Below are 25536 nucleotides of genomic sequence, written 5' to 3'. Positions count from 1 at the left end.
TCTTTTTGGACCACATAAGTAATTTTTGCTATTGACTGAAACTGGGCAGGTTTAAAGCCTACTATAGTATTGTTAGTTTTAGTATAGTTGTTTTAGAACAGTTTCTGGTCCATGAAGAACAATGAGCTATTATTTAGCATGGTAACATGTTCTGTTTCTAGTTGGTAGATAGCTAAGTGGTAGTATCTAGTAATATAATTGAGCAATGTGACACAAATGAAAATGGGCATACATAAAAGCATGGGCAGACATAAAAGCATGTTGAGGCTGCTAAATTGGGTCACTAAAATATAATTATTCCATTATGTTAAATTTACATGAACAATTTATGTTTTCTAACAAATAAGTATCGAACTAAACAGAGAAGGACAAAAAAGTCAACTTAATTGATTTGTGTGGAACGATGTAATCATGTAAATTCAAAACAACTTTTTTTCATTGTCCTTATTCTCCACAGCTGAGAGAAAAGGATTTAGTGCTTCCTTAAAGTATGAAAATTGAAAATAACATTGAAAATGGAAATGACTTCATATTCCACTTTTGTTCTTATCACAAACAAGACATAGATTCACCTTTGTTGCCTTTGTGAAAAAACGTTTCAGAGACTAAGCTATTTCCAGACCCAACAAGAGGGAAAATGCAATCATTTTATAGCAGCATCTACTCATTCACGATTCGTTCCGAGCTTTGACAGATACCGCCAGAGTTATTAATATAGTCAGGGTCTCCGCAGATGAAATGTAAATCTCAGGCGCACGTGGAAGGAGCCAAATCAAATGAGACAAAGGTGTATTGGGGGCTGTTTGAACCTTCTGTCGCTCAAAAATAAATGTGCTGTTTTAATGTGGGTCATCCTTGGGGCAGAAGGGGATTTCTATTAAAACGTATTTTGGAAAATACAATATAATAATATGGGCTGGCTGGAGAAAGTGGGAAAAAGACAGAGAGGATGAACAGGAATCACACTAGACAGAAAAAGATGAGCCGTCCATGGTAATGGTGGGATTATATGGAGATTAGCGCACTAGACGGGTCAGGAGACATTGTGATTGATGAGCCGTGGCAGGAAGTGACAAAATGGCCTCAAGGTCACAGAGAATGTGAAAGAAAAGAGCAGAGTTCATTTTGGCTTACTGTACAGTAACTGAACAGAAATGACACACAAAGAGATATTTGAATTTATTCTGCCAATAGACAGAATAAATTATATCAACATAGAGCATAGAGATTTACAGTCTAGGAGATGAGAAAGAAAATGTAACATATGGAGAGAAAGATAAGATGGAGACAGAAGGGAACACTAGAAGCATTTATACAGTAACTGGGGAAAATAGAGTTGTTTTTCAGCGGCTGCATCTATGAGGAGTTTAATCCCTTTCCAGTCATGGATCTTACGAGGACACTATTCTCTGATAATAGTGAACTTCATTTCTTAAGTGCCACTAAAAACGAACCGACTGCAATCTGTTCTGGTTAAAATCAGTAAAGCATCAACTCTCAGTGGTGCAGGAATACCCATCATAACAGCAGTCTCTAGCTCCCAAATTACTGGAACTAGCTAAGCCTGAACTCCTTGGAGACAAACTTCGGTGTTTGAAATGTAAACATCTAATGGCTTGGTTGTTTATAGAGCTTTCAGTTCTTAAAGGCTCATTTATCCTGGGATGCATCTGCAAAATCCGCTGAGGTTGTTGGTTTGTTTGACTGTCTTCGAATAGACAGTTTCGAGAAGCAAAGAGGAGCTCCGCTGGGCTTGAGTCTGGAGTTTGTGCTGGAGCTGGAGGTGTTTTGAAATGGAAAATAATTTCACATTTCTTTGTTGATGCCTGTAACATGGTATGGGTTATTTGTGGGCCAGAAGCATAATGGATGATTATATTTTAGAATTTGTTGTCCAGTTTCTTGAGGCTTTTTGCAGCTGGTTTAGGATGATTACTAGTGCCTTCTGTTAATACTTAGACCCTTTTTCTGTGATCTGATCAGTGGGTACAGGTGCAAATGGGGTCCAAAGTGATCAGATCACTAAAACCAAAAAGAAGTGTCAGAAACATGTGACCACATTCACAAATTATAGTGTAGTGCTACACTATAATGCATAGCATCGAAGGACCACCTACTCGCCTGTCAGTCAATTACTATGCTAAAACCTTTCTGATTACATCCCACTTTAAAAGAAAATAATAATCCTATCAAATCATTTGGAGAAGCACATATACATGCATAGGGGAGACCGGGGATGGAAGTAACACTTTTTGTTTGAGCATCGGTAACTGAGTGGTTGTTTGTGCTATAGATCTCTCAAACTTTGATACACGGTAGCTATAGCCACATTTGTCTAAATAAAACCCCCTGGACATGTACTATACACAATCACAGATTATGTAAATTAAAGGATTAGTTCACTTTAAAATGAAAATGACCAAAATGATGTACTCACCCTCAAGCCATTCTAGGTGTATAAGACTTTCTTCTTTTAGACGAATACAATCGGTGTTATTTTAATAATCACCCTGATGCTCCAAAGCTTTATAATGGCAGTGCATGGAAACTAACCGTTTGAAGCTAAAAAAAAAAAAAAAAGAGCATCCATCCAAGCTAGATATTTTTCTTACACAAACACATTTCTTCGCATCAGAAGGCCTTTATTAACCCCCCAGAGCCGTGTAGAGTACGTTTATGATGGATAGATGCTCTTTTTTTTTTTCGAGCTTCAAACAGGTAGTTTCCATGCACTGCCATTATAAAGCTTTGGAGCATCAGGGTGATTATTAATATAACTCTGATTATTTTCGTCTGAAAGAAGAAAGTCTTATACACCTAGGATGGCTTGAGGGTGAGTAAATCATGGGGTAATTTTCATTTTAAAGTGAACTAATCCTTTAATGTCAAATACAAAGAGCTGTACTTGTTAATACAGATCTCTTTTTAAAATCTATTCTTTTCAAGTACATTTTAGTAAATGCATTTTTTTTCTTTATAAGGATTTTTAAAGGTTGTTTTATTAAAGGTATATTTTAAATAGCTTATTTTTAAAGACTCTTTAAATATTTTATTTTTTTAAATTGTTTCTTTTTAAGAACTCGATTCACTCAGTTCTAAGGTGTAATGGTTCTCCTCACCAAAGTGAGCGTAACGGTTTGAGTTGTTTCGTTCTGTTTAGTTCATATTTAGAGTTTGTTTTTCATTGGTCACATGTTCTTCTTTGTTCTCCACTTGTTTGTATCCATGGTTTCTGTTTTGATTAGTGTTTGAGTTCAGCTGTGTTTAGTTAATTAGTCCTGTATAGTTATGTTCAGGTGTGTCTAGTTTATTAGTTCCTTTGTTTGTTCAGTGTATTTAAGCCCTGTTTCAGTCTGTTCTTTGTCAGTTCTCTGTTGCATATATGTCGTTGTTTTTGTTCTGTTCCTGCCTGTCTGTTTTGGCGTTTATTTAAGAAATGTACTGCTGCACTTAGATCCTGCATCCTCTACTTTGATTTCAACCACGTGTGACAGTGAGATTGCTAAGTAGGAAAATCCCTAATGAAAATGCTTTCATTTGTTTTCATTTGTTTTTCGTTTGTGCATTGGCTGTTGGGTGTTAAAAAGCTCCCTGGTGGGCACATGTTGTTAAAGGCCAATATCTAAATTTGGTTTAGGTCTCTGAGCAATGAATTCATATTCCTTTGAGTTGTGAAATGACCTTTAACTTGATACAGAAAAACTACTTGTTGTTCTACTGAGGTGGAAAACCTCACATCGTCCTTGCTAAATCATTCATCGTCAAATGAGTTCATAAGATCTGCTTCAGGGAAAACAACATTGCTCTTTTATAAATAGACAATCAGGACAAAGTGAAAGAAACATAGCATTTTTATGTAAGAGAACATATTAAACTAGTTCTGTCATATTTTATGGAATCCTCTCTGCAATAGACTTTAGCAGCTAGCTCTTGTGTACCAGCAGCTTGCCTTGCACTACTGATTTGGATCTTTTCTAAAGATCAGTGGGTAAAACTGGAGTGAAAGATTCACACTGTTGAGCCAGAGGGATTAGTGGGGCTCGATGGCAAAGACTGGCACCAACAGAGCTGGGACATCTCAGCTGCTCTCTGTGCCACCCTACTGTGTCTGGGAGTTTAGATGGAAAGACAAGATGCCAGCATCTTTCTGCTCTGACAAACACGATTCACTGCAGCAAGGGGTATGCTGGGAGAATTTATTGGGGGGCATAAAGAGGTCATAGTATAAGGAATCAAATGCTTCTTGGTCCTTAGTGATAGAAGAGCTTGATGTACTTAATCCGTTTATTTAAATTAAACTGCAAAACTTGTTCTATGAGTGGGTAAATGTATGGGCTTTTTCAGATCTTTCGATCCAATGGACAAAATGAGCTCATACAATTTACATATGAACACAACCAGAGATTACGGAAAAACATACGGAGAACAGCAGCTTTCGTTTCTGCTCGGATAGCTGCCAAACTTGCTTAGTACATTTGTCATCATCAAACCAAACTTGGGTCTTCAGCTGACAAAGTTTAAATCCCATCTAGTGCCCTTCCCATAATGTTTATGCATTAGGTCAGTAGGCGGAGAGTAGGTGGTCTTTTGTGGCTGTTCGAATGCATTCGACCACATGAGCATCTACACTACTAAAGCAACCAGGTCAAATGTGTTTTCAAATACCTCTGAAAGTGGACAGGCTCAAAATGTTTTGGACCCTGTTTATACCTGTATGTAGCGTCATCAACTTGTGATCTGAAACGATCAACCAACCATCTTAATATCATATGTAAACAGGGCCTGAGATTTCTTTTGCCTTCATCTAATGCTTAATCCTTTGAAAGTTAATCTTTGAAAACACTAATAATTTAATAACACTGTTAAATGCACTATTAAAAAATGAAGGTTCCAAAAAAGTTTTTTTTAAAGCAATGGCATCAGTGCTTGAAGTGGAAAAATAAAAGTTCCAGTGCTCAGTTCAAAACGCGTTCCATGCAACATGTCAGAAGTGCCGGCCCATTTCAAGCACTGGATGCCATAGAAGAACCATTTTGGATTTTAATAATCCAAAGAATCTTTATCCACTATAAAGAACCTGTTGTGCAGTGGAAAGCCTCAATGGATGCCAAAGGTTCTTAATGAAACATCAATGCCAGTAGAGAACCTTTATTTTTAAGTATGTAATCAACAAATCTCTGCCTAAATTCACTGCTAGCATTTAAAACAATTGATTTTAGTTTTTAAGTGTGCTATTTTTCATTTATTGTTTTTCATTAGTAGTTTATAATTTAAATAAATAGACCTTTAATGGACATTTTATGAAAATAAAGACACAAGGAAGTGGAAACACAACAGTATTATGTAGGCTTTTTTAAATAAAAAGATAGCTGGAGCCTGTCTTCCTTTAAAGCTTCAAAATTCAGCAGTCTTTTTCTACAGCTATGCATGCAAGGAATCTTAAAAAAAAAAAAAAAAAAATGTGTGGCATCTTAGGGTCTAATATGAGAGTGTGGTTTAGGGAAGGTCATCCAGTGGGTAAACTACTAGTTGATATGGCCACTAATACAAACGTTAATTTCAGCCTCGATCCTGGTCAGATCCCTTCATCAAGGCCGGCTTCTTAGCTTGCAGAAAGTGACACTTTATTGACTGTCCATCGACCGCTTAGCTGCTGGAGATGTTTTTTTCTGTCTCTTTTTCTCTGTCTCTTTCAGTCATTCTCTTTTTGTCTCTCATCCTTCATCTGTTTTCAAACGCTCTCCGTCATTGTCATGTTTACTTTCTTGTTTAGTTTTTCTTTCTTTCTGTACTATATACCAAAAATGCCATTTGATGTTCTCTCTATCCTGTTTTTACTCTCATTTCTCATCATCCTCTACTCTTCATCTCCTTTCCTTCCCCTGTACTCTTCTTCCATTATATTACTAAAAGCGGCTCCATCACAAGTGTTATTATGGGTGCCATCAGGGGCAGATCATAGTCAGAGCTAGAGATCAGCACACGTGTTGGTTTGTGTTTGAATGTAAGAGGCTCTGAAATCTGCAGCACTTCTCATGGGAGAATAATGGAGAGCTCTAGAAACAGTACAGCTGTATCAAATGCAAGTGAATTGGTGCTTATGTGGGGGTATACATTTAATTTATATGTGATCGTAAAAGTCTTTCTGAGTGGTATGGAAACGTCTGTGTGTTTATTTTACACAGTTGACCTTTGTGCAGTGTAATGACCCAGAGTGAAACCGATTCGTAGATCTTCTGCTGGGTCTTATAGGCGCTCAATGAAAGACTTTCAGTGAGCAGCTCTTAATCTGGTCAAAGCTGGGGAAAAAAATGAAGTTTTAAGCCATAATTCCTCTCCTAATTCTTCTTCCCTAATCCCTAGAAGAAGGGCAGCCCGTACAGGCCTCCTTTCCTGAATTTCGCACGTCGGCTCTTACTGCTCTTGCCAATTCAAACCCTCATCTGGCTTTCAAAACGCTCTCCAAAAGCTGTCAGCCAGTGGAAGAAAAGAGCCTCGGGAGCACTCCACAAAATTAGACACCTTCGCTCTGCGCCACTGTCGTCAGCGGATTGCTGTAATTACATGCGCAAATGGGTCATTGGCAAGGTCTTCTATGCTGTCAGGTGTGGATAGAAGAGGCAAAGTGCCAGAGGGGGTTTTACGACATGCTTTTCCCAATTGGACAGGGGTACTCACTGAGCCTTATTTGTGTGAAGTATGTTATAATGGACCAAATGTGGTGAAGACTCAGTTAATGACTACATGATTGGAGCATTGAGAGCCTGGTACTGTATTTATCGGACAAGTTTGCAGGTCAAATGTTGAAATATACATCATTACAAAATGTTTAGTCATATTAATTTTTAGGGATTTTTGTATGTTAGAGCAAGGGGTTCTCAAACTTTTTGGGGCCAGGGACTGTAGCAATGCTTAACAGTGATTAAGCATTGCTACAGTTAATTGTAATCAAAAAGCATGTCTAACTAATTGAAATAATACAACGTATATTTATATTTATTTATTTATTTATTTATATTTATTTATCAATGATTTATTAAAAGTTTAACAAAAACTAAAAATTTTATGGCCATATGAAATCCGTTTTATTTTTTTCCAGTTTAATGGTCAAATTTAATTTTAATAAGCAAGAAGCATGTCTAATCAACTGAATTCATAAAACTTTAACACCTTAATTTTTTAAAATGTCTGCATAACAGGGCCCTATGAAATGTTAAATTTTTTATGTTTTAATACAAATGTATTATCAAAAAAAGCAGCAATGAAATGAAGGCTAATCTTTTAAAAATGTAGTCAAATGAAAATGTAATAATTCCTTTTAATTTTTAAAAAATTAATTGCTGCACAACAGAGGTTTACGGTTAAAATTAAAGCATGGAAGAAAAAATGTGATTAATTCCTTAAATACAGTTTTAATAATTTTTCAATTTTTTAACTTTTAAAGTTAAACTGAACTTTTATTTTGACGGGTTGTCATGAAAACTGCTCGCCTATGGAACTCACTCAAGTAGATTTGCAGACTTCATATTTAAAAAGTCTTTTTGAGCTTTAATATTAACAGACGCTAATACATATCACAATTTAAGTATGTAACAAAGTGTACAGTCCTACTTTAAATTATTTCATCCAAAATTTTCCAAATTCTGCAACATTCCACGTTATTCTGTAAATTCCATTTTTATGACTGGATTTCGTGAATCCGTCCATGTTTTCCACATTGCGGAAATCACAGGGCCCTCTATTTGCAATATTTGTAGTGTTTTTACTGGCCGGCTAGTTGGATTGAGCTTTAGTCAATTACTCCCTAATTACTCCCTGCACATCCCTAATTTTGTGGCATAAACACTTTGTGATTCAGTCATTCCATGAATTTTGCAATCATTGCCAGAAAAAAATGACATGTTACTGCAATACAAAGGGAGAGGGAAAAAATCATCACTCTGAGATTCTCTCGAGAAAGTAAGTGTTAAGACGATACTGTGGATCATGCGTAATGCTTAAAATGTCACATTCACCGCATTGAAGAAGCATCATTAGCTTGTAGAGATCAGTGGAAATCCAAAGATCCTCTTTCAGGCTATCATCTTTCCACTGTAAGCATTATGCTTCCTACATTCGCTATTGATTCAAAGATGTAATGTGTCCTCTCCATCTGTAGAGATTCACTTGACCTTTGTGTCCCTCAAGAGCTCATCGTGTTCTCGTGTGGTGGCATCTCTTCAGGGAGATATGGGATGTAGGCTTTTCTTCCGTTACACATTTGTTTTTCCATAGTAGGCTAATAGAACATTGCATCACATGTTAATCACATGTTAACCTTTAAACTGCAAAGTAATATACATGAACAAATTTGACCTTTTGGAGACCTAGGAGAGCTTAACAAAGAGAGTCTAATGATTCTCTTTGTTTCACCAAATGTTTAACTGTGATGTTCTAAACTCTTTCCATTTCACAAATGGTGTGTGTGTGCCTGTTAATCTGAGCTGCTTTTCATCGGATGACCCAGGAGTTATCATACAGTACATCCATTCATTCATTGTGTACATTGCAAAGAATACCACTCAAAAGATTCATTTTTATCTCATGCTCATGAATGAAACAATACAATTTATCTAAGAGCATTTGGTGCAAATGGGGTAAAATGAAACTATAGTGCAATGTACACTGAAAAACAACCATGTTTGTAAGCAAACCAATACATTTTGTTAAGAGTTATTATTTAAAAAAAAAAAAAAAATGTTTTAATGTGTCACAGTGACGGACTCCGTGGTTCCCTCCTCTGGCCATCGGAGGGAGCCATCACCAGAATACTAACACACACGCATACACTTGCACTACATTTCCCACAAGCCCGTACCTTGGACTGATTACGCCACCAGCTGTAACCCATAACCCGGACTATAAAAGACTGCCACTCACCTCAGTGCACTGCGAAGTCTTGTTTTGCCTTGGTGAACATTACTGAGCGTTTATACCCTGTCTCATTGCCTGTTGCCGACTACGTCTGACTCTGTTTCTCGACCCTTGCTGTCTGCCCTTTGATCCTTGCCTGATTACTGTTCTGTGAGTGATATCTGCCTGTCCTGACCCTTTGCCTGTTATTTGACCACGATACTGCCTGCCTCTGTTATTCCTGTTCGCTCCTGTCTGACCCTGCCTGTACGACCACTCTGTTTAATAAAGCATGCAAATGGATCCCAGTCTAAGTGACGATTCGTTACATTATGCAAACTTTTATGCAGTCTTCACTATAGAGCCCCACACACAGATATTGACAGAGATATTGTGGCCATAAATTCAAAATTTGTTCTCTGCACTTCTCAAGTAAAACTTATCTAATTTTAAGGATCTTGATGTTCACTGGAAAACAAGGCAAAAATACTGATTAAGAAAATTATGTTTTTTATCCAGTCTCTTGGTGCTCTTTTCACTTCTCATGATGTGATCTCAGTCAGTTCATATACAGCTCCTCCGACCTAGACTGGAATGCTACACTCATTCTTGCTATTTGTTGTGAAGGTCAGTTTCCACACAATGTGCAGGAGATGGGTGGCTTCATTCATCATCTGTCTGACAGCCCATGTTGTGCCCTAAATCCACCCCCACCTTTCTCCTTAGTTTCTGCACAAGTAGGTTTGTCCCATTAAGAGCCATTTTCTTGGACACTCACCATCTGTCTTATGTTCATTTGAGTATCTCCTTTCCGTCTACCATTTAAAGCAAAACCTGTTCCTCTGCTTAGTATGTGCTCAGATTGCTACATTTTAATGTATAATGCAAAGACATTTAAGGTTATGAAACATTAAAAGCACTTTAAAGATTCTTTATTAACAACAAAAACAAAGACTTATCTGCCATTATCCACAAAAGATATGTTAAATCAATCATTGACCTTGGGTCTTCACACATAGTGTATCATAGATTTTCTTAAACAGGGTCAGTAGCAGGATTTTTGTCAGTGGTTGCAGATGAAAGTAGAGGAGGTTGGTGATCGACTGTGTTTTCTGGTCAGGGAAAATCGATTCAGAGGGTCCATCTAACCTGGAGATGGAGATAACCGTTACTACCCTTTCCCTCTGACGCGTCTCTAATTTCCAGACCCTTGGGTCCATACAGCCACACCTCAGGTAGAAGCTGGGCATTGGGTTAATCAGCTCCAGTCATTATGCGGGACAAGAGATGTGTTTGGAGCAAAGCTTGATCCGTTAGTAGGGGTGTAATGGTACATGTATTAATCCCGAACCGCCACAGTACGGACGTCATGGTTCGGTGCATACAATCAAATGACAGTCAGTCACAGGTGATCCACACCCCAATCCAATAGGGGCGTACGCGGTAATGCAATGCTAAGCGCCACAACAGAAAAATGAGCAGAAGAAGAGACGATCTATGCACCAACACAAAACTAGAATTCAGATGACACACAAGAGCTTGCTAGTAGCCTATACGCTGAATTTCGATTCATTTTTGTGAGCGCTACACAGACTTCACGGAAAGGAAACCGGGATGGCAGAAATCGGCAGTGTGTTTGTTTACTGTATTTTATAAAGCACAATGTTTTGTTTTTATTGTGAGTCTACACAAATAAAAATAGACCCTTTACAGTTTCGAATGATGTCTTAATCTTGAGAGAAAATCATTTGGCATTGTGCCGGTTTGTGTCGTGGACATTCTACGACCAACATGCTAACACATTTTAGACGGCATCATCCAGATGTGCCAATCACCAGAGCTAGGCAGAAAAAGACTACAGAAGTGCAAGAAGTGCTTCTCTGCACAAGATTTATTTTTCATTATGCTGTTATACTGTTCAAAATAAATGAAAAGAAACCTAGCATTGGGGATTTGTTGATTTTTTCCTGTTGTACTGAACTCGTATTGAACTATGACCCCAAAACTGAGGTACGCACCGAACTGTGACTTCTGTGTACCGTTACACCCCTATCTATTAGTGCATGTTTGTGATGGTAATGATAGCCATTGTCTTCACATAAAGTAATCAAAATAAATTAAAATTATCTTATACTCACAGTTTTGGAGGACATGCATTATTTTACTCTTTTTCATTGATTTTCTTGTTTTATTTCATGTGTCTCTCCGATTGTCTATTTTTGTGCTTCCAGACAGACTGTCAGTTTGTGTATTAGTGGTGGGCATTTTTAGTGACTCTGCAGGTTGCATCACTATGCCAGTAGGTGTCAACAAGAAACTTTTTGTTTCGTTTGAGTGAGTCTTTTAATTATTCTCTCAAGCAATTCATTTAAATCACTGATTTGTTCAGGAACAAAAAAAGTGAATGGCTGCATCCGAAATCGCATCCTTCCCTACAATATAGTAGCCGAAAAACAGTATGTTACAAAAGAAGTATGTCTGAATTCACAGTACTCATAAAAGAGAAGGCAAAAAGTACCTGAATGACCTACTTCTTCCTGTGCATACAATGGACACTACTATCCCATCAGGCCACGGGAGAGGATTTGTCAATGGCGTTGCGAGGCAACTGTCGCTGATAGGTCACGTGATAAGGGCAACATGGCGAATGTAGTACGTCTATATTACATTCATACTATATAGAACATATTTTTAGCAGTTCTGAAGTAATAACTTATTCAAAATAAGTACGTAAGAGAGTATGTGATTTCTAACGCAGCTACTGTTTTGAGTGAGTGAGGCACTGAATCATACTCATTCCAGACAAAACAAATGACTATGAGTGAATCATTGAATAATTCACTCCATAGATTTGTTAGAACACTGATTCATTTAGCAACAAGTAACAAGTTGATTCTTTTCATGTTGATGCTAAACTACTTGTTTCAAACTTTTTTTAATTGGTGGAGCAAAATGCACAAAATAACTGGCACTATTGTGTCTAAAATGTAAGTTACTCTATGTTGTTAATCATGTTATACTGTCAAAATTATTTAATATTAACAGTTTATTGAACTGTTGTATAAAAGCAGTTTTACTGTTTCTCATGTAGTATTGCTGAATTTAAACAGTTTAAAATAGCTTAGCATTATATTTTTTTTTTATCTTTGATTTGTGAAAGGACACTGTCAACTCAAAGCCTGGATTTGTGGTTGTCATCTACACCCAAATGAAAGAAAATAACCATTTTAAACAGACTCGATAGAGGGACAAAATATATCAAAACAATGACTGAAACACCTGTGACTTAAACATTGTTCTTAGTATATTTCTTTCTTTTTACTTTTCTTTCTTCCTTTTATCTGTCTGCCTTTCTTTTCTCATCTGTCTGTCTTTGCGGTCTAAGTTTTAAAAATAGCACCTCATAATGGAGGGTCAGGATCCAAAGGGGAACGATGATCCTCCGAGGAGGAGACGTAATTTAAATTCCATGGCGTACGGGATTGCTTTTCCCCGTCCACTGATGAGGGCAGATATGCGATAGCGAGGGGCTTTAAGCTTCGGCTCCTGGGAAGCCTCTATCGCCAGGGAGCAGGAGCAGCATATCAGAAATCATCGTGATGAAATGAGGGGCGAGGCTGAGGAAAGATCAGTGGGGGATTTGAACTTCTCATGAGAGCCAGAGACAAAGGCAGAATGAGAATTATGTCTGTCCTCTGTCTCTCCATCTATTCATGAATGTTTGCGTGTGTGAGAGAGAGAGACTGACTGTGATTGCCTGCTCATCTTACCCCAAGTAATATTTGTCAGACCTTTAATAGCTTATGCTTGTCTTGTCTCATATTTGTGTATCCAAGCAGGGAACGAGGGTTCGGCAGAGAATGGACAGAAGGAGACGTCCACCTGTGACATTTGCCAGTTTGGGGCAGAGTGTGATGTTGATGCAGAAGATGTCTGGTAAGCACAAAAACAAACTGTAGGAGAACTAATACAGAATAAAAAAAAATTAAATAAAATTTAAAAAATTAACAGAATAAAAAGGAAAGATGCCCTGCCATGCATGTATTTCAAACTCGTAAGACCTTCATTCATCTTCAGAACACAAATTTAGATATTTTTGATGAAATCCAAGGGTTTCTGAAGCACACATAGGCAGCAACGTCATTGCACCTTTTGAGGTCCAGAAAGGTATTAAAGACATTGTTAAAAAGTCAACGTGGCTACAGTGGTTCAAACCTTAATGTTATAAAATAAAAGTATTCTCGTCGCTAGACGAATACTTGCAATGACGTTGCTGCCTATGTGTGCTTCATAAACCCTCAGATTTCATCAAAAATATCTTAATTTGTGTTCCAAAGATGAACGAAGGTCTTAAGGGTTTGGGACGACATGAGGGTGAGTACTTAATGACAGAAATTTCATTTTTGGGTGAACTAACCCTTTAAGCTCCAAAAAGGACACTCTGTGTACTATATACTACTATACATGTTCTGGAGCATATTAAAATTTCTGTGATGAAATGTAAGTCATTCACAGAATTCTTGCTTTGAAAATTTTCCCTGACAGGTCTTCATATACTTTCATTGTACGAAAAATAGATGACACATGATGCTTCAGAAATCATTCTAAGATGCTGAATTGGTGCTCAAGAAACATTTCTTATTATTATGACATTTGAAAACAGCTGTGCTTCTTATTATTTTTGTGGAAACCATGATGTATTTTTTCAGGATTTTTTGATGAATAGGAAGTTTAAGAGAACAGCAATTATTTGAAATAGATTTTTTTGTAACACTAAATGTCTTTACAGTCACTTTTGATCAATATAATGTGTCCTTGCTGAAACTATTAATTTCTTTAAAAAAAAAAAATCTTACTGTCTACAAACTTTTGAACAGTAATGTGCAAACAGTAAATATATCAATAACTGTTTCTTTAATGTTAATTCATTCTCTGGTCAGTAACAAAGAGATTTGTTGGTTGTTTGATTTGTTGGTACTGTAATAGCATGATATGGAATATGGGACACTATAGGCAATATATGAGATTCATCCACATACTTTAAAGAATCTGAGTTCTTCTAATAAGAACTCTGAGAACTTGCCAGAGATAAATGAACAAGAAACAAGGCCAATTATGACAGTTTCATCTCTGCTGATGAATGGCCGTTTAGCTCCGGCGCTCCAGCTCTGAGAACTCATTAATATTCAGTAAAAAATAAGAAGCAAATCCCCATAAGCAGTCACTTTGCTCTTCTAACAACATCTTTATGCTATATACAATGAGAAATGGTTATAATTTCTAGAGAATCTATTTAAGTTGTAAACATGTGAAAAAAATCGTGACTCACATCATATATTTAAAATCCACCCATGGATGTGGAGAGGAGGTTTTCGTTGCCCTGAGCATCAGTGAACAGCTCAAACTGTCAGGAAGAGTGAACGAGACTAACATTTAATCTTAATAGAAGAAGGTCTCTCTTCCTCCCTCCTGTCTATCTCTCTCAGGGCGTCTGAAGGGAATTACATGTCGGCCTTGGCAAAGACAGCCTGTAGATTCACTAAAGATTCAACAAGCACTGGCTGGAGAGCTGGGGTGTTTGGAGGCATCAGAATGAAACAGCCCGGCCTCTCCCTCCTCAGAGATATCAGCACAATTTGAGGCATTTATGCCTGAGTCGTAGGGATGGTCCCATGACAGGCCCCTCGCTCTGATACACTTGACTGCAGATGACTCACTCACCTCACCTCACCGAAAAACACTCTACCTCTCTCAGTAGTCCTTCTTTTTTTAGTCTCGCTCCATTTTTCCATCTTCCTGTGTCATTTGAAAGGATTACTGAAAAATGAGATGAGAGATTATAAATAAAATCAGTGCTATAAGCTGCATTAATAACATGTCTGTGTGTGTTTGTGCACTGATTGTGTGTAGTGACAAGCACCGGATTTGTTTGGCTGTTGTGTAGGATACACAACAGTATTGTTTTCATGATTTATGAGGACAAAAATTTGTATAATGACATGGGTATTACACTGGTATTACAACGTAAACATGTTTTATGAGGACATTTCATTAGTCCTCATATTTAAAATAGCTTTAAAAACATACTAAACAATGTTTTATTAAAAATGTAAAAATGCAGAATGTTTTCTGTGATGGGTAGGTTTAGGAGTAGGGGTAGTGTAGGGGGATAGAATGTACAGTTTGTACAGTATAAAAACCTTTACGCCTATGGAATGTCCTCACTAAGATAACAAAACAAACCTGTGTGTGTGTGTGTGTGTGTGTGTGTGTGTGTGTGTGTGTGTGTGTAATACAGAAAGAGAGAAGTAATATTGATTTCTGTATAGTTTGTCGTTAGCATGTTGCTGAATATTTTTGAAATGTATGAATTATTAGATACTATGAATTATTAGGTATTGTATGAATGAAAAGATAGATAGATAGATAGACAGACAGACAGTCTTCATTATCATTGTAAGAGGTCTTAAATTCGCGGACAGAAAAACAGGAATCGCGATACGGTCTAATGTGATTATTAATCTTCAAATGGCTGTTTCAATTAAATTAATGTGAGCGCTGCACATTCAAAGTGCAGCACTGTTTCTGATGGTTGTAATAGTATATATCTCCCTGATTTTTTTTTTTTTTTTTTTTTTTTGAATGAGCAGCTGGAAGTAGACATTTATCAAAATAAGAACAAAAAAACATAATACTGTTTTCAAGTATATTATTTAACATTCATTATATAGATTTTAATAGTATTGGCACAATAATATGTATTGCCTTTTTTAAAAACACATTATTATGTGAGTTTTGTATTCAGTATAGATCAATCTCTAATTTATATGTATTAATATATATATTAGTGCATAAACCAATTTCAGTAAATATGTATATATTGGATAAAACATGTATTTTAAACCTGCAAATACCCTGTTTTGCAGTTGAATTTATGGCCCAGCCTGATCGATGAATTAAACAAAACAGTTTATTGTTCCAAAAATCTGTGTTAAATAATGTTCTTAATGTTGAAGCCACAAGAGTTTGCATTGAAATGAATGCCAGATACAGTTTATTGTGTAGCCAAAACACCAATAATAACAAGAAAAAAAAGATTTTATTCAGAATACAGATAGATAGACAGACAGACAAAACTACAAATTACCCTAAAAACTAAGAATGATCCTCAAGTCATAGGGATACAGACTCAGTCATCATAATCCAGCCATAGAAAGAGAGAGACTAAAGTGTGTGAGTAAAGGGCAGCTGGACAGACAGGAAGCCTACAGGCCATGCTGGAAAAGTTTAGATAACAGAGAAACCACATAGCTCTTACAAATCAATAAGACATATCCCCTCACTCAACAAGATAAACACACGCTCACACACATACAGAGGCTACCATCCAAACAACCTGAATTTTTAAGGAAATCTCATCCCTTCAGTTTGACACACTCGCAAAGCCATTATTACTTGATTTGCTATTGGAAATCTTTAATGTGTGTGTGTGTGTTTGTGTGGATGGGTGTGTGTGTGTGTGTGTGTGTGTGTGTGTGTGTGTGTGTGTGTGTGTGTGTGTTGTTGATGCAGTGCATTTGCAGTGTGTGTCTAGAAAATGTGAGAGGCAACATTAAATATTCATGCTCTCAAGACACATTAGCCTTTATGACCACTACAGACGGTCACACTGGAGAGCAAATGTGCGTGTTTGTGTGTGTGTGTTTGTGTGACCATTACCGGAGCTTCACAATAAATACATCTCAATATCATTGTGCCTGTTTGTTTTTATCTCACATTCAACATTCCCGGGGATTTATCTAAATTACCATGCATTACAGATCTCAATTAGCAATGGCAAACAATCAAAGCTGCCCTTGAGTGGACTTCATACCACAGTTCAGTTCAGTCAACGTCTCTATTTAAAACAGATATTTTTAGCTCACATTTGTAGTCAGTTCACATTATTCCAGTAGTGCCAGAATACAAAACAGCTCCTTACTCCTCTAAAGCTCACTGGCAGGGTGGAAATATTAGAAAGGAAAGTTGAAGAAAGAAAAAACACACACACACACAAATTATGACAGATTTATAATTATACTGTCGTCTGTTTGCTGCAGCGAGAAGTGACTGGGGACGGCAGTTTAATTGTCATTTCTGCTCAACATGTTCCTGCAGTGGCACACAGATGACGCATACACACTTTAGAGAGAAACTACAGCAGAAACACCTGAATGCTCAAGATACAGACCATAAATTCATTTCTGTCATGACAACTCTGAGAGTTTGGCCTGGTAATGTATATGACAATGTTAATGTGTTTGGTCTTGGTGGAATAGACCTACTACGCTGTCACTGCTGCAGAGCAAGTAAGACATGCTGCTGCTGTACAAGCATACATGAATCACCACATAGCAGATCATATACAGGTGGAGCTGGGGAAGGTGGGGGGTTTCTGAAAGCACGCTGCAGCAAATGCAAGTATTTGAATGTTAAGCAGCAAGCTCATTAACTACTGATACAGCGGGAACCAATCAGCTGTGCCCAATAGAGAATGATGTGATTGCAAGCAGGTTGTATCAAGGACCTATCAGCCTGTGCCATCTAGAGTTTCATGAGAAATACTCTGGGAAATATAAACATACCAAATAAACTCAGATAACATACACAGTGAAGACTAGATGACAGATTTTTTATTCTCTGAGGCAGCAATGAATGACTAGTTCACACACAAATACAAAGACTGCATGTGTTGCGTGCCTGTCACAAATGTCAGAAACTTTGTCCGGTATTCAATGCGTCTTTGTCTCCTTCTTAGAAGCACATAGCCTTTCATCCGTACATACGCACATGCACATAAGCACTCATTACCATCACTAATGAAGGTATGTGAATAAGAACAGCCATTAAAACAAGCAAAGGAACATCAAAGCATTAGAACTCATCATTTCTCGTTTGAAACGGAGCGTTGTATTATTCTCCACTGATGTGTTCACAGTGCTTTGGTTGCTAAGCCAGTCCTCTGTGCTAATCATTAAGCCCCTGAGACGATAGACTCCAGAATGTGCTATAGATTGAAAATCACTGCGGCATCCAGTTCAATCCCATCCACATTCATTCCCATGCTTTCCGTTCTAGCTTCACGCTGATCCGAGTAGATGAAAAAAGACTTTACTCAATACATTTGCAATCTTGACACCCTTATCAACATTTATAGAGTAGACACATCATAAAAATGCTGTTGATGTTGGTGTTAATCTGTTTCTAATGGTAATTCATCCAGCCTCAAGCCAAATGGGCAATTATGAATGTCAGTTAATGTTTATGTGAGGTTGCCGTTCCCGCTGATGCAGACCTTTTGTAAAGAGGCCTGTATTTTTTACCATTGTAATCTGTGTATGTTGCAGTGCTGTAGTCTCACAGGACGCCTGTGAAAATGCTGAGCTTAACACACTCATACATGATGGAGAGGTGTACATTAAAATCGTAATGTTCACCCTTTGCAGAACTGGCTCTTACAAAAGCAATTTTCTTGTAGGCATAAAAACAAGTGTTTGTGTGATTGATTGATTGAAACTACCAGCAACACTAGAAGAAACGAAATACTTAAAACTGTCCATTCCTGGCAGGTGTTGTTTGTGGGGCAAACTTTGCTGTGTAGATGTTCTTTAAGTTTTATATATTTATATATATATATATATATATTCCACAAAAATGATAAAAAACACAACACTGATAATAATAAGAAATGTTTCTTGACACCAAATCAGCATATTGATTTCTGATGGATCATGTGACACTGATGCTGAAAATTTAGCTTTGCCATCACAGGAATAAATTACATTTTAAAATACATTACAATAGAAAACAGTTGTTTTAAACTGAAATAATACTTAACAATATTACTGTTTTTACTGTATTTTTGATCAAATAAATACAGCCTTGTTGAGCAAAAGATACTTCTTTCAAAAACAATAAAAAATCTTACCAACCCCAAACTTTTGAACGATAGTGTATAAAACATTTGCAACTCTTTAGTATGGGAAACAATTCTCACTTTTAACTAGTTGCTTATTTGCTTACATATTGGCTGTTTATTAGTACTTATAAAGCACATATTAATGCCTTATTTTGCATGACCGTATTCTACATCCCTAAATCCTACCCAATACCTAAACTTAAACGCTACAACAACTGCCTTACTAACTATTAATAAGCAGTAAATTAAGAGTTTATTGAGGCAAAAGTCATAGTTAATAGTGAATGTGTTCCCCATACCAAAGTGTTGCCAAAACATTTTGTTTTAGGGATGTCCCGATCTGATCAAGCATCTTTTTAACTAATCGGTATTGGCTATCCTACGCTTTGAGCATTGTTGAGCGGATTCATAAACACCTATGAGTGGCCATTGTATTCACATGCTCATCGGATAGCCTACGTCTGTGATTGGCTAACGCACGGGAGCGTTTGAAAGCACACAGAAGTGTTTAAATTTGAAAGCGGCAGCGGGAGCGTTTGAAAGCAGGCGGACTGGTCCGCGATAGACACCTGCTTTCAAACACTCCCGTGTGTATCTGTGTAAGGGCTCGGTGAAGAGCGTCATTGATGACTATTTACAATGTTTTTGAAGCACTGATCATTGAAGCTAATCGCAGACATATCTGATGAGCCGTGAACACAATGGCCAATCAGAGGTGTTTACGAATCCGCTCAACAGCACTCAAAGCGTCACATTTTTAAAATGGTACTGAACTCGGTACTTTGGACAACTCTAAAGGAATCTCTACAAAAAGTAATTTATTTACTATTTATTTTATCTGCCATCAGACTGAGACGTCGTTGCCATAATGCGTTGCTATGGGTTGCATCTTGCGTCGGCCTTGACTGACAGACTGGCATGCTCATTCTGACAATGCGAGCGTCATGCTTTCTAACCTTAAATCCACTTTTTTCCCTTTGTGTGTGTGTGTGTGTGTGTGTGTGTTTGTGTGTGTGTGTGTGTGTGCCTATAATATAATTACTGTAGTAGTTCTATTGGAATCACTCCGTAGTGATAGATGACTCTTTTTTACATTTGAGCCACTGAGAAAATCTCTCCATGGCCTGTATACATTTGATTGATTTTAATAACTTTAATGTACTTGAAGTGTGCACCAAGCACTAGGAAAATACAAGTATCAGATCAGGACTCTTTATCAGCAGATAGTCAATATTCAATGAGTCGGATCAGATCGGGGGCACAAAAACCTGATCAGTACTTTGTTTATTTTATTTTACTTCTATAATCAACACTAATTTTCTGCAGGCCAAAAAAAAAGTTTGATTGATGATTTTTTAAATACGGGTTAAAATATCGATCTTCAATTAAACTTGATATTGATTCTCAAAATCTGTATTGACTGTGATGCATTATAAAGACAATGGACCACAAAATAATATCTTTCTATTATGTTGCCCCTGCAATCTGCATGCAAAAGCAAACAATACAGCGTCACATTCATATGTAAGAAAAATGAACATTATAACTGATACATAGCCGAATGGATCGGAATCAAACATAATTGAGCTTGAGAATCTGAATTGAATCAGGAAATCTGCAATGATACCCAACCCTAGAGCCGACATTCGAATCTGACTTGTGACGTTTCCTGCATATTTCTTCCTGACTATCATTTCTTGTCCTCTTTCACCTAATTAATATTAATAAAAATGGGAACAAGGCCAAAAAAGATGCATTATGTCCAAAGAGGCCATTAAAGATTTTGTTTCATTATCAGAAGTGAAACACTGAATACCCCTCCAGCAATTACTTTGAGTCCCCAGTTTGCATGTGTGAAGTGTTATTCTTAGCTGACAGCTTGATCAAACAAGGTGTGACACTTGTTTAATGATCTTTCTCCACGGTCTTTGATTTGTCAGTAATTGGCATTTACTTTGCTGTTTCTCACTACACAGGTGCGTCTGTAACATCGACTGCTCCCACATCAGTTTTAACCCAGTGTGCGCATCAGACGGCCGTTCCTATGACAACCCCTGCCAGGTAAAAGAGGCATCGTGTCAGCGGCAGGAACGAATCGAGGTCAAGTTCCTGGGTCACTGTCAGGGTAAGAAGACCATTTTGAAATTATTTATGATTGCTTTATATAACATAGTCATTTCTTATATTGTTACATGCTGTCTTCTTTCATTGAATTTGCATTTATATAAGACAACATGAGAGAACTCATGTAAAGATGAACATTATAAATCACTGTTACATAATCAAGTTCATTTATGTTCATATGATCATTAGTTTCTGGAATATAGCAATTTCCCAAATATCATCTTCAAAATGACAATGTACAAATGAAAACAAAAAACATGCTTTATTATATAACCAGCAGCCTGGCTGAGGCAGATCTGTTCATTTTAACATCTGAATTCATTTCTATCCTGTAGGCGACATGATTACAGGCACCAAAGCAGGCGATGGGCAATATGCCAGGACAGACTACACAGGTGCGTGTGTGTGTTTGATAATAAAAAGTTGATTTTTGCATGTATGTCCTTTGGTTCTGAAGATGCCCTTGGATTCCAGCTGTTCTGACCCACTTGTGTGTGTCTGTGTTTGAATAATAGAGGAGAAGCCTGAGGTTTCAGAGGTGGCGAGAGGGTTGTACATCCCTTGCCCTGAGCACTATAAGAACTATTGTGTTCATGGAGACTGTGAATATCCCAACATGCTCTCAACACCGTCCTGCAGGTACACACACACACACTTATGATGTGTCTGATCACTCAAGCGTATCCCGTCTAGAAAAATATGAATAAATGTGTGTGTTCAGGCACACAGCTTCTTATGATTGTGTATGGAACTCTAAATCACAGACCTTTGTCTCCCCCTAGTGTTCAATCCACAAAAAATATTGAAAATCATTAACAATCATTAAAAAATGATTGTTTTTATTAATTTAGGTATTTCAGTTTATCAGGTTCAACTAAACGAAAATGAGAAATGATTCTCTTGCAACTAGCTGAAAAAAGTTTTTTGTTTGTTTCATTTTATTTTGTTTCAAGTAAAAAAAGTTTTTTATGGTTTTAGTTTCAGATTTACTCTGTAAATACCCTGGTATTTCATTGGTAGGACAAACAGATTCCCAAACTCCAAACGTCATTGCTTGATTGTTAAATTTTATAGGAAAATCAATCTACAAGTCATCTCTACAGATTAAGCTTGGACAGAAGGAAGTATTGTAACCAGAACATTAGCTTAAACTCATATTAAAACTCACATTAAACTCATATTAAAGTCACCAAAAAACATAAGAAAAGTTACTTAAGAGAAATAATAAGACAGTAACGGAGAGTCTCTCTGGCAGGTACTGCAGGAAAACAGCAGGTATTTCTCAGGAAAGACTTTGAGAGCAAGAAACACTGCGGCATGTGTGTGTGTGTTTGTGTGAATAGATATATTACAGAGACAGTGTGCACTCACACACATCTAATCTAACAAGTACATAATGCTGTGTTTGTTTCTTCAGCTGTCATTCAGGATTCAGCGGTCCGCAGTGTGACACTAAGGAGTATAATGTGCTGTATGTGGTGCCTGGCTCTGGAAAGCTCCGTTACGTCCTCATCGCGTCTGTCATTGGGGCGCTGCAGGTGGCCATCATATGTGTAGTGGTGCTGTGTATCACCCGGTGAGTATAAACACACACCACAGCATTATATCACACACGTTGTGCTACTGCGAAGGAAAGCAGAGGGCAGCTACCTCCTGTGTAGATCCCACACACTCACAGCTCTTTATAGAGTGAGAGGTCCTGCCAGCAGGAGTCTTTTTACACTGTGTGAAAGGTCATTGTTGAAGGATAAGTGTGTGATAGTGAAATCTAAATCACTAGTAGCACTAAATACCTCACCCATCTACTGTAATACGCATCAAAAGAGGGAGCATTTTCTGTATGTTCATGGATCATGAGTAGAAGTGAAGTGATGGATGGATGATTAAACCTCAGATCATCTTCAGTCTACATACAAAAGTTTGGGCTTAGTAAGATTTTTTGTATTTATATTTTAAATAAATGCTGTTCTTTTGAACTTTCTATTCATCAATGAATCCTAAAAAAATAATAAAAAAAAATAAGCAGCACAGTTGATTTCAACTTTGATTATAATAATAAGAAATGTTTTTGAGCACCAAATCAGCATATTAGAATGATTCCTGAAGGATCATGTGACACTGAAGACTGGAGTAATGATGATTGCCATCACAGGAATAAATTACATTTTAAAAGAAGTTATTTTAAATTGTAATAATATTTCTCAATATAATAGTTTTTACTGTATTTTTGATCAAATAAATGCAGCCTTGTTGAGCAAAAGAGACTTTTTTCAAAAACAAAAAAAAATTTGCACCGATCCCAAATGTTTTGAATGATGGTGTATGCCCAACTGAACATATGTATGATATATTCAGCTGAATAACTGCAAAATATACCTTTGCGGTGTAAGGAAAATAAGTTAAAAATGCACAAAATAGTTCCATTTAAAAGTGTAAAATTTTGGCACCAAGCAAAATTGTAAAAATAAAGATTGTTTCTAAAAAAAAATGTATCAAACTCTTAACCCATATTTCATTGTTTGGACAAACAAGTAGCAAATATTTTGTTGTACCCACTCGAGCAGCTCACAAAGATTGCAAATCCATTTGATGTCACTAGTGGCATGGAAATGACCCACTTCAAACATATGAAAAGTACTTAAAGTGTTAAAAAATAAAAAATAACATTATTTGGAAACTGCAGTCAAAAAGTATTTGTCAGTATAAACATGAATGGGCCAGTAAAATATATATGTTAGGAATCACTGTTAATTTAGCTTTGTTGTTTTATTGTCTCCTCTTCAGTAAAAGAAACAGAAACAGTTTGTGGACAGGGCTCAAAAGTCTGTGAGCCATGATGTAGTTTCAAATCATAGCAGTGGAAAACTGTCTAATGAATACTACTGATGCAGAAGCATGCATGAAACATTCTTTTACAAACATCAAGATATTTACAATTACAAGATATTTTTATAGCAAAAGCTCTGAAAATTAGTTTTTTCCTTCCAGGCATTGTTTTGATTAGAAATGACACAGAGCTGCCTGGTGGAAGCAAGTTATATGTACGATAAGAATGTCCTTTTGCTTCCTCCACAGGAAGTGCCCACGGACCAACCGAATCAACCGGCAGAAGCAGAACACAATGCACTACAATTCTGAAAACACCCTGCGCGCCTCCACCCGCCTCATTTGAGCGCCGTGAGCAGAGAATCATGGGAAACGTAGTTTGGATAGAGGACAGAAAATAAAAAACTCAATCTCCGTCCCCACAGAGACACTGTATCCTGCTGGATGATGGGATGGAGGGACGGAGGATGATGGTGCAGATACAACGGAGGACGATGGGTTCTACACACGATGCCTTGCACCTGTGGCACAGGACACAAACAGAGAATTTTAGGACACCATGATAGGACAAGTCCTGTTATTTGGTTATGTATGGGTAATATTTCCAATAGTTAATTTGTTTGTCTTGATGGGGTCCTTTTTCTGTAATGTAAATAAATAATTTATATCACAAAGCACTGTGTGTATTTTTTCTTTTGTGGATGCCATGACTTGTGAAGGGTCTGACTTGAAGGTCATTTCAGGTGATTCTAGTGGGACTGGCAAAATGATTTTCTACAAATAAACATCGTGAGGCTTTGACAGGCCCGGCAAAATTAATCTTAGCAATTATTTTGCTGCTTTAATGCAATGTAATCATGTACACTACTGTTAAAAAGTTTGAGATTGGCAAGATTTTTCTGCAAGAAATGAATACTTTTATTCAGCAAGGATATTAAATTAAACAGATATTAAATGTTACAGTAAAGGCATTTATAATGTTACAAAAATTATATTTCAAATAAATGTGTGTGTGTGTGTGTGTGTAAATATATATAAATAAATATATATATATATATATATATACATATACACGGGTGCACATAAGTGGTACGCAGATGCGCATGCGCGGTAAAAATAAACCAGAAAACATGGAGGGAAGCGCTTTTGAGTACAAACATTTTTGGGGACCGGTTCACAGGGACACGTTTACTTACTGGAGTAGGATTTTTCTTCATCTCTGGTAAGATAGCAATCATGATGATAAGTGTGTTCTTTAATTATTAGGTGTGCAACAGATCGCAGTTAATCCGTGATCGGTACGGATAAGGCCCAACGGTTCGGCACGCATGTGATTCGCGGATTAACTGCTAAATTTAACCATCATAGAGTGAAAGTTTATCATTTGGATGTGTTTTGTCTAACCAATTAACACATTCAAACGATTTTAAAAGCGGAAGAAGAGGCGAGAATAGAAGATGCTTTTTGTTTCAAAAACATATGGCATTATTTTACTTCCATATATCTGTGCGCACAGCCTCACACCCCCGAAACGCGCGCACGCAGAGAGAGAGAGAAAGAGAGAGAGAGAGAGAGTCAGACAGCGCTCGAACACCGAATTAATTCCTCTTTCGCTTGAACGGACACACAAAATTATGTCAAAATACCTGTCTCGGCAAGTATTCTCTCGATTATGTCATAAGTGAACAGTTGAGAAAGAAACCGGATGTGTGTCAGTTATTCGGTCCCCGCTTTCC

At 37.2% G+C, this 25536-nt stretch overlaps 1 protein-coding gene across 2 annotated transcripts in view; it reads left to right on the top strand.

Moving 5' to 3' along the window:
- Window positions 1-24474, top strand: part of tmeff2a (transmembrane protein with EGF-like and two follistatin-like domains 2a) — a 69958-nt gene extending 45484 nt beyond the window's left edge. The window contains exons 5-10 of one of the 2 annotated variants that reach the window (XM_051906662.1): window positions 12732-12828; window positions 20827-20975; window positions 21310-21369; window positions 21490-21613; window positions 22392-22550; window positions 24050-24474. In XM_051906662.1, coding sequence (XP_051762622.1) covers window positions 12732-12828; window positions 20827-20975; window positions 21310-21369; window positions 21490-21613; window positions 22392-22550; window positions 24050-24146 — 686 coding nt within the window. In that variant the 3' untranslated portion in view covers window positions 24147-24474. Of the gene's footprint in view, window positions 1-12728; window positions 12829-20826; window positions 20976-21309; window positions 21370-21489; window positions 21614-22391; window positions 22551-24049 lie in introns of both variants that reach the window. The other variant, XM_051906660.1, reaches the window with a different exon arrangement.
- The last annotated feature ends 1062 nt before the right edge of the window (window positions 24475-25536 follow it).

This window comes from Ctenopharyngodon idella, chromosome 9 (genome assembly GCF_019924925.1).
Source record: "Ctenopharyngodon idella isolate HZGC_01 chromosome 9, HZGC01, whole genome shotgun sequence".
Classification (NCBI taxonomy): Eukaryota; Metazoa; Chordata; class Actinopteri; order Cypriniformes; family Xenocyprididae; genus Ctenopharyngodon; species Ctenopharyngodon idella.
Note: the sequence above shows the minus strand (reverse complement) of the source record. Positions and strands in the feature narration are given on the sequence as shown.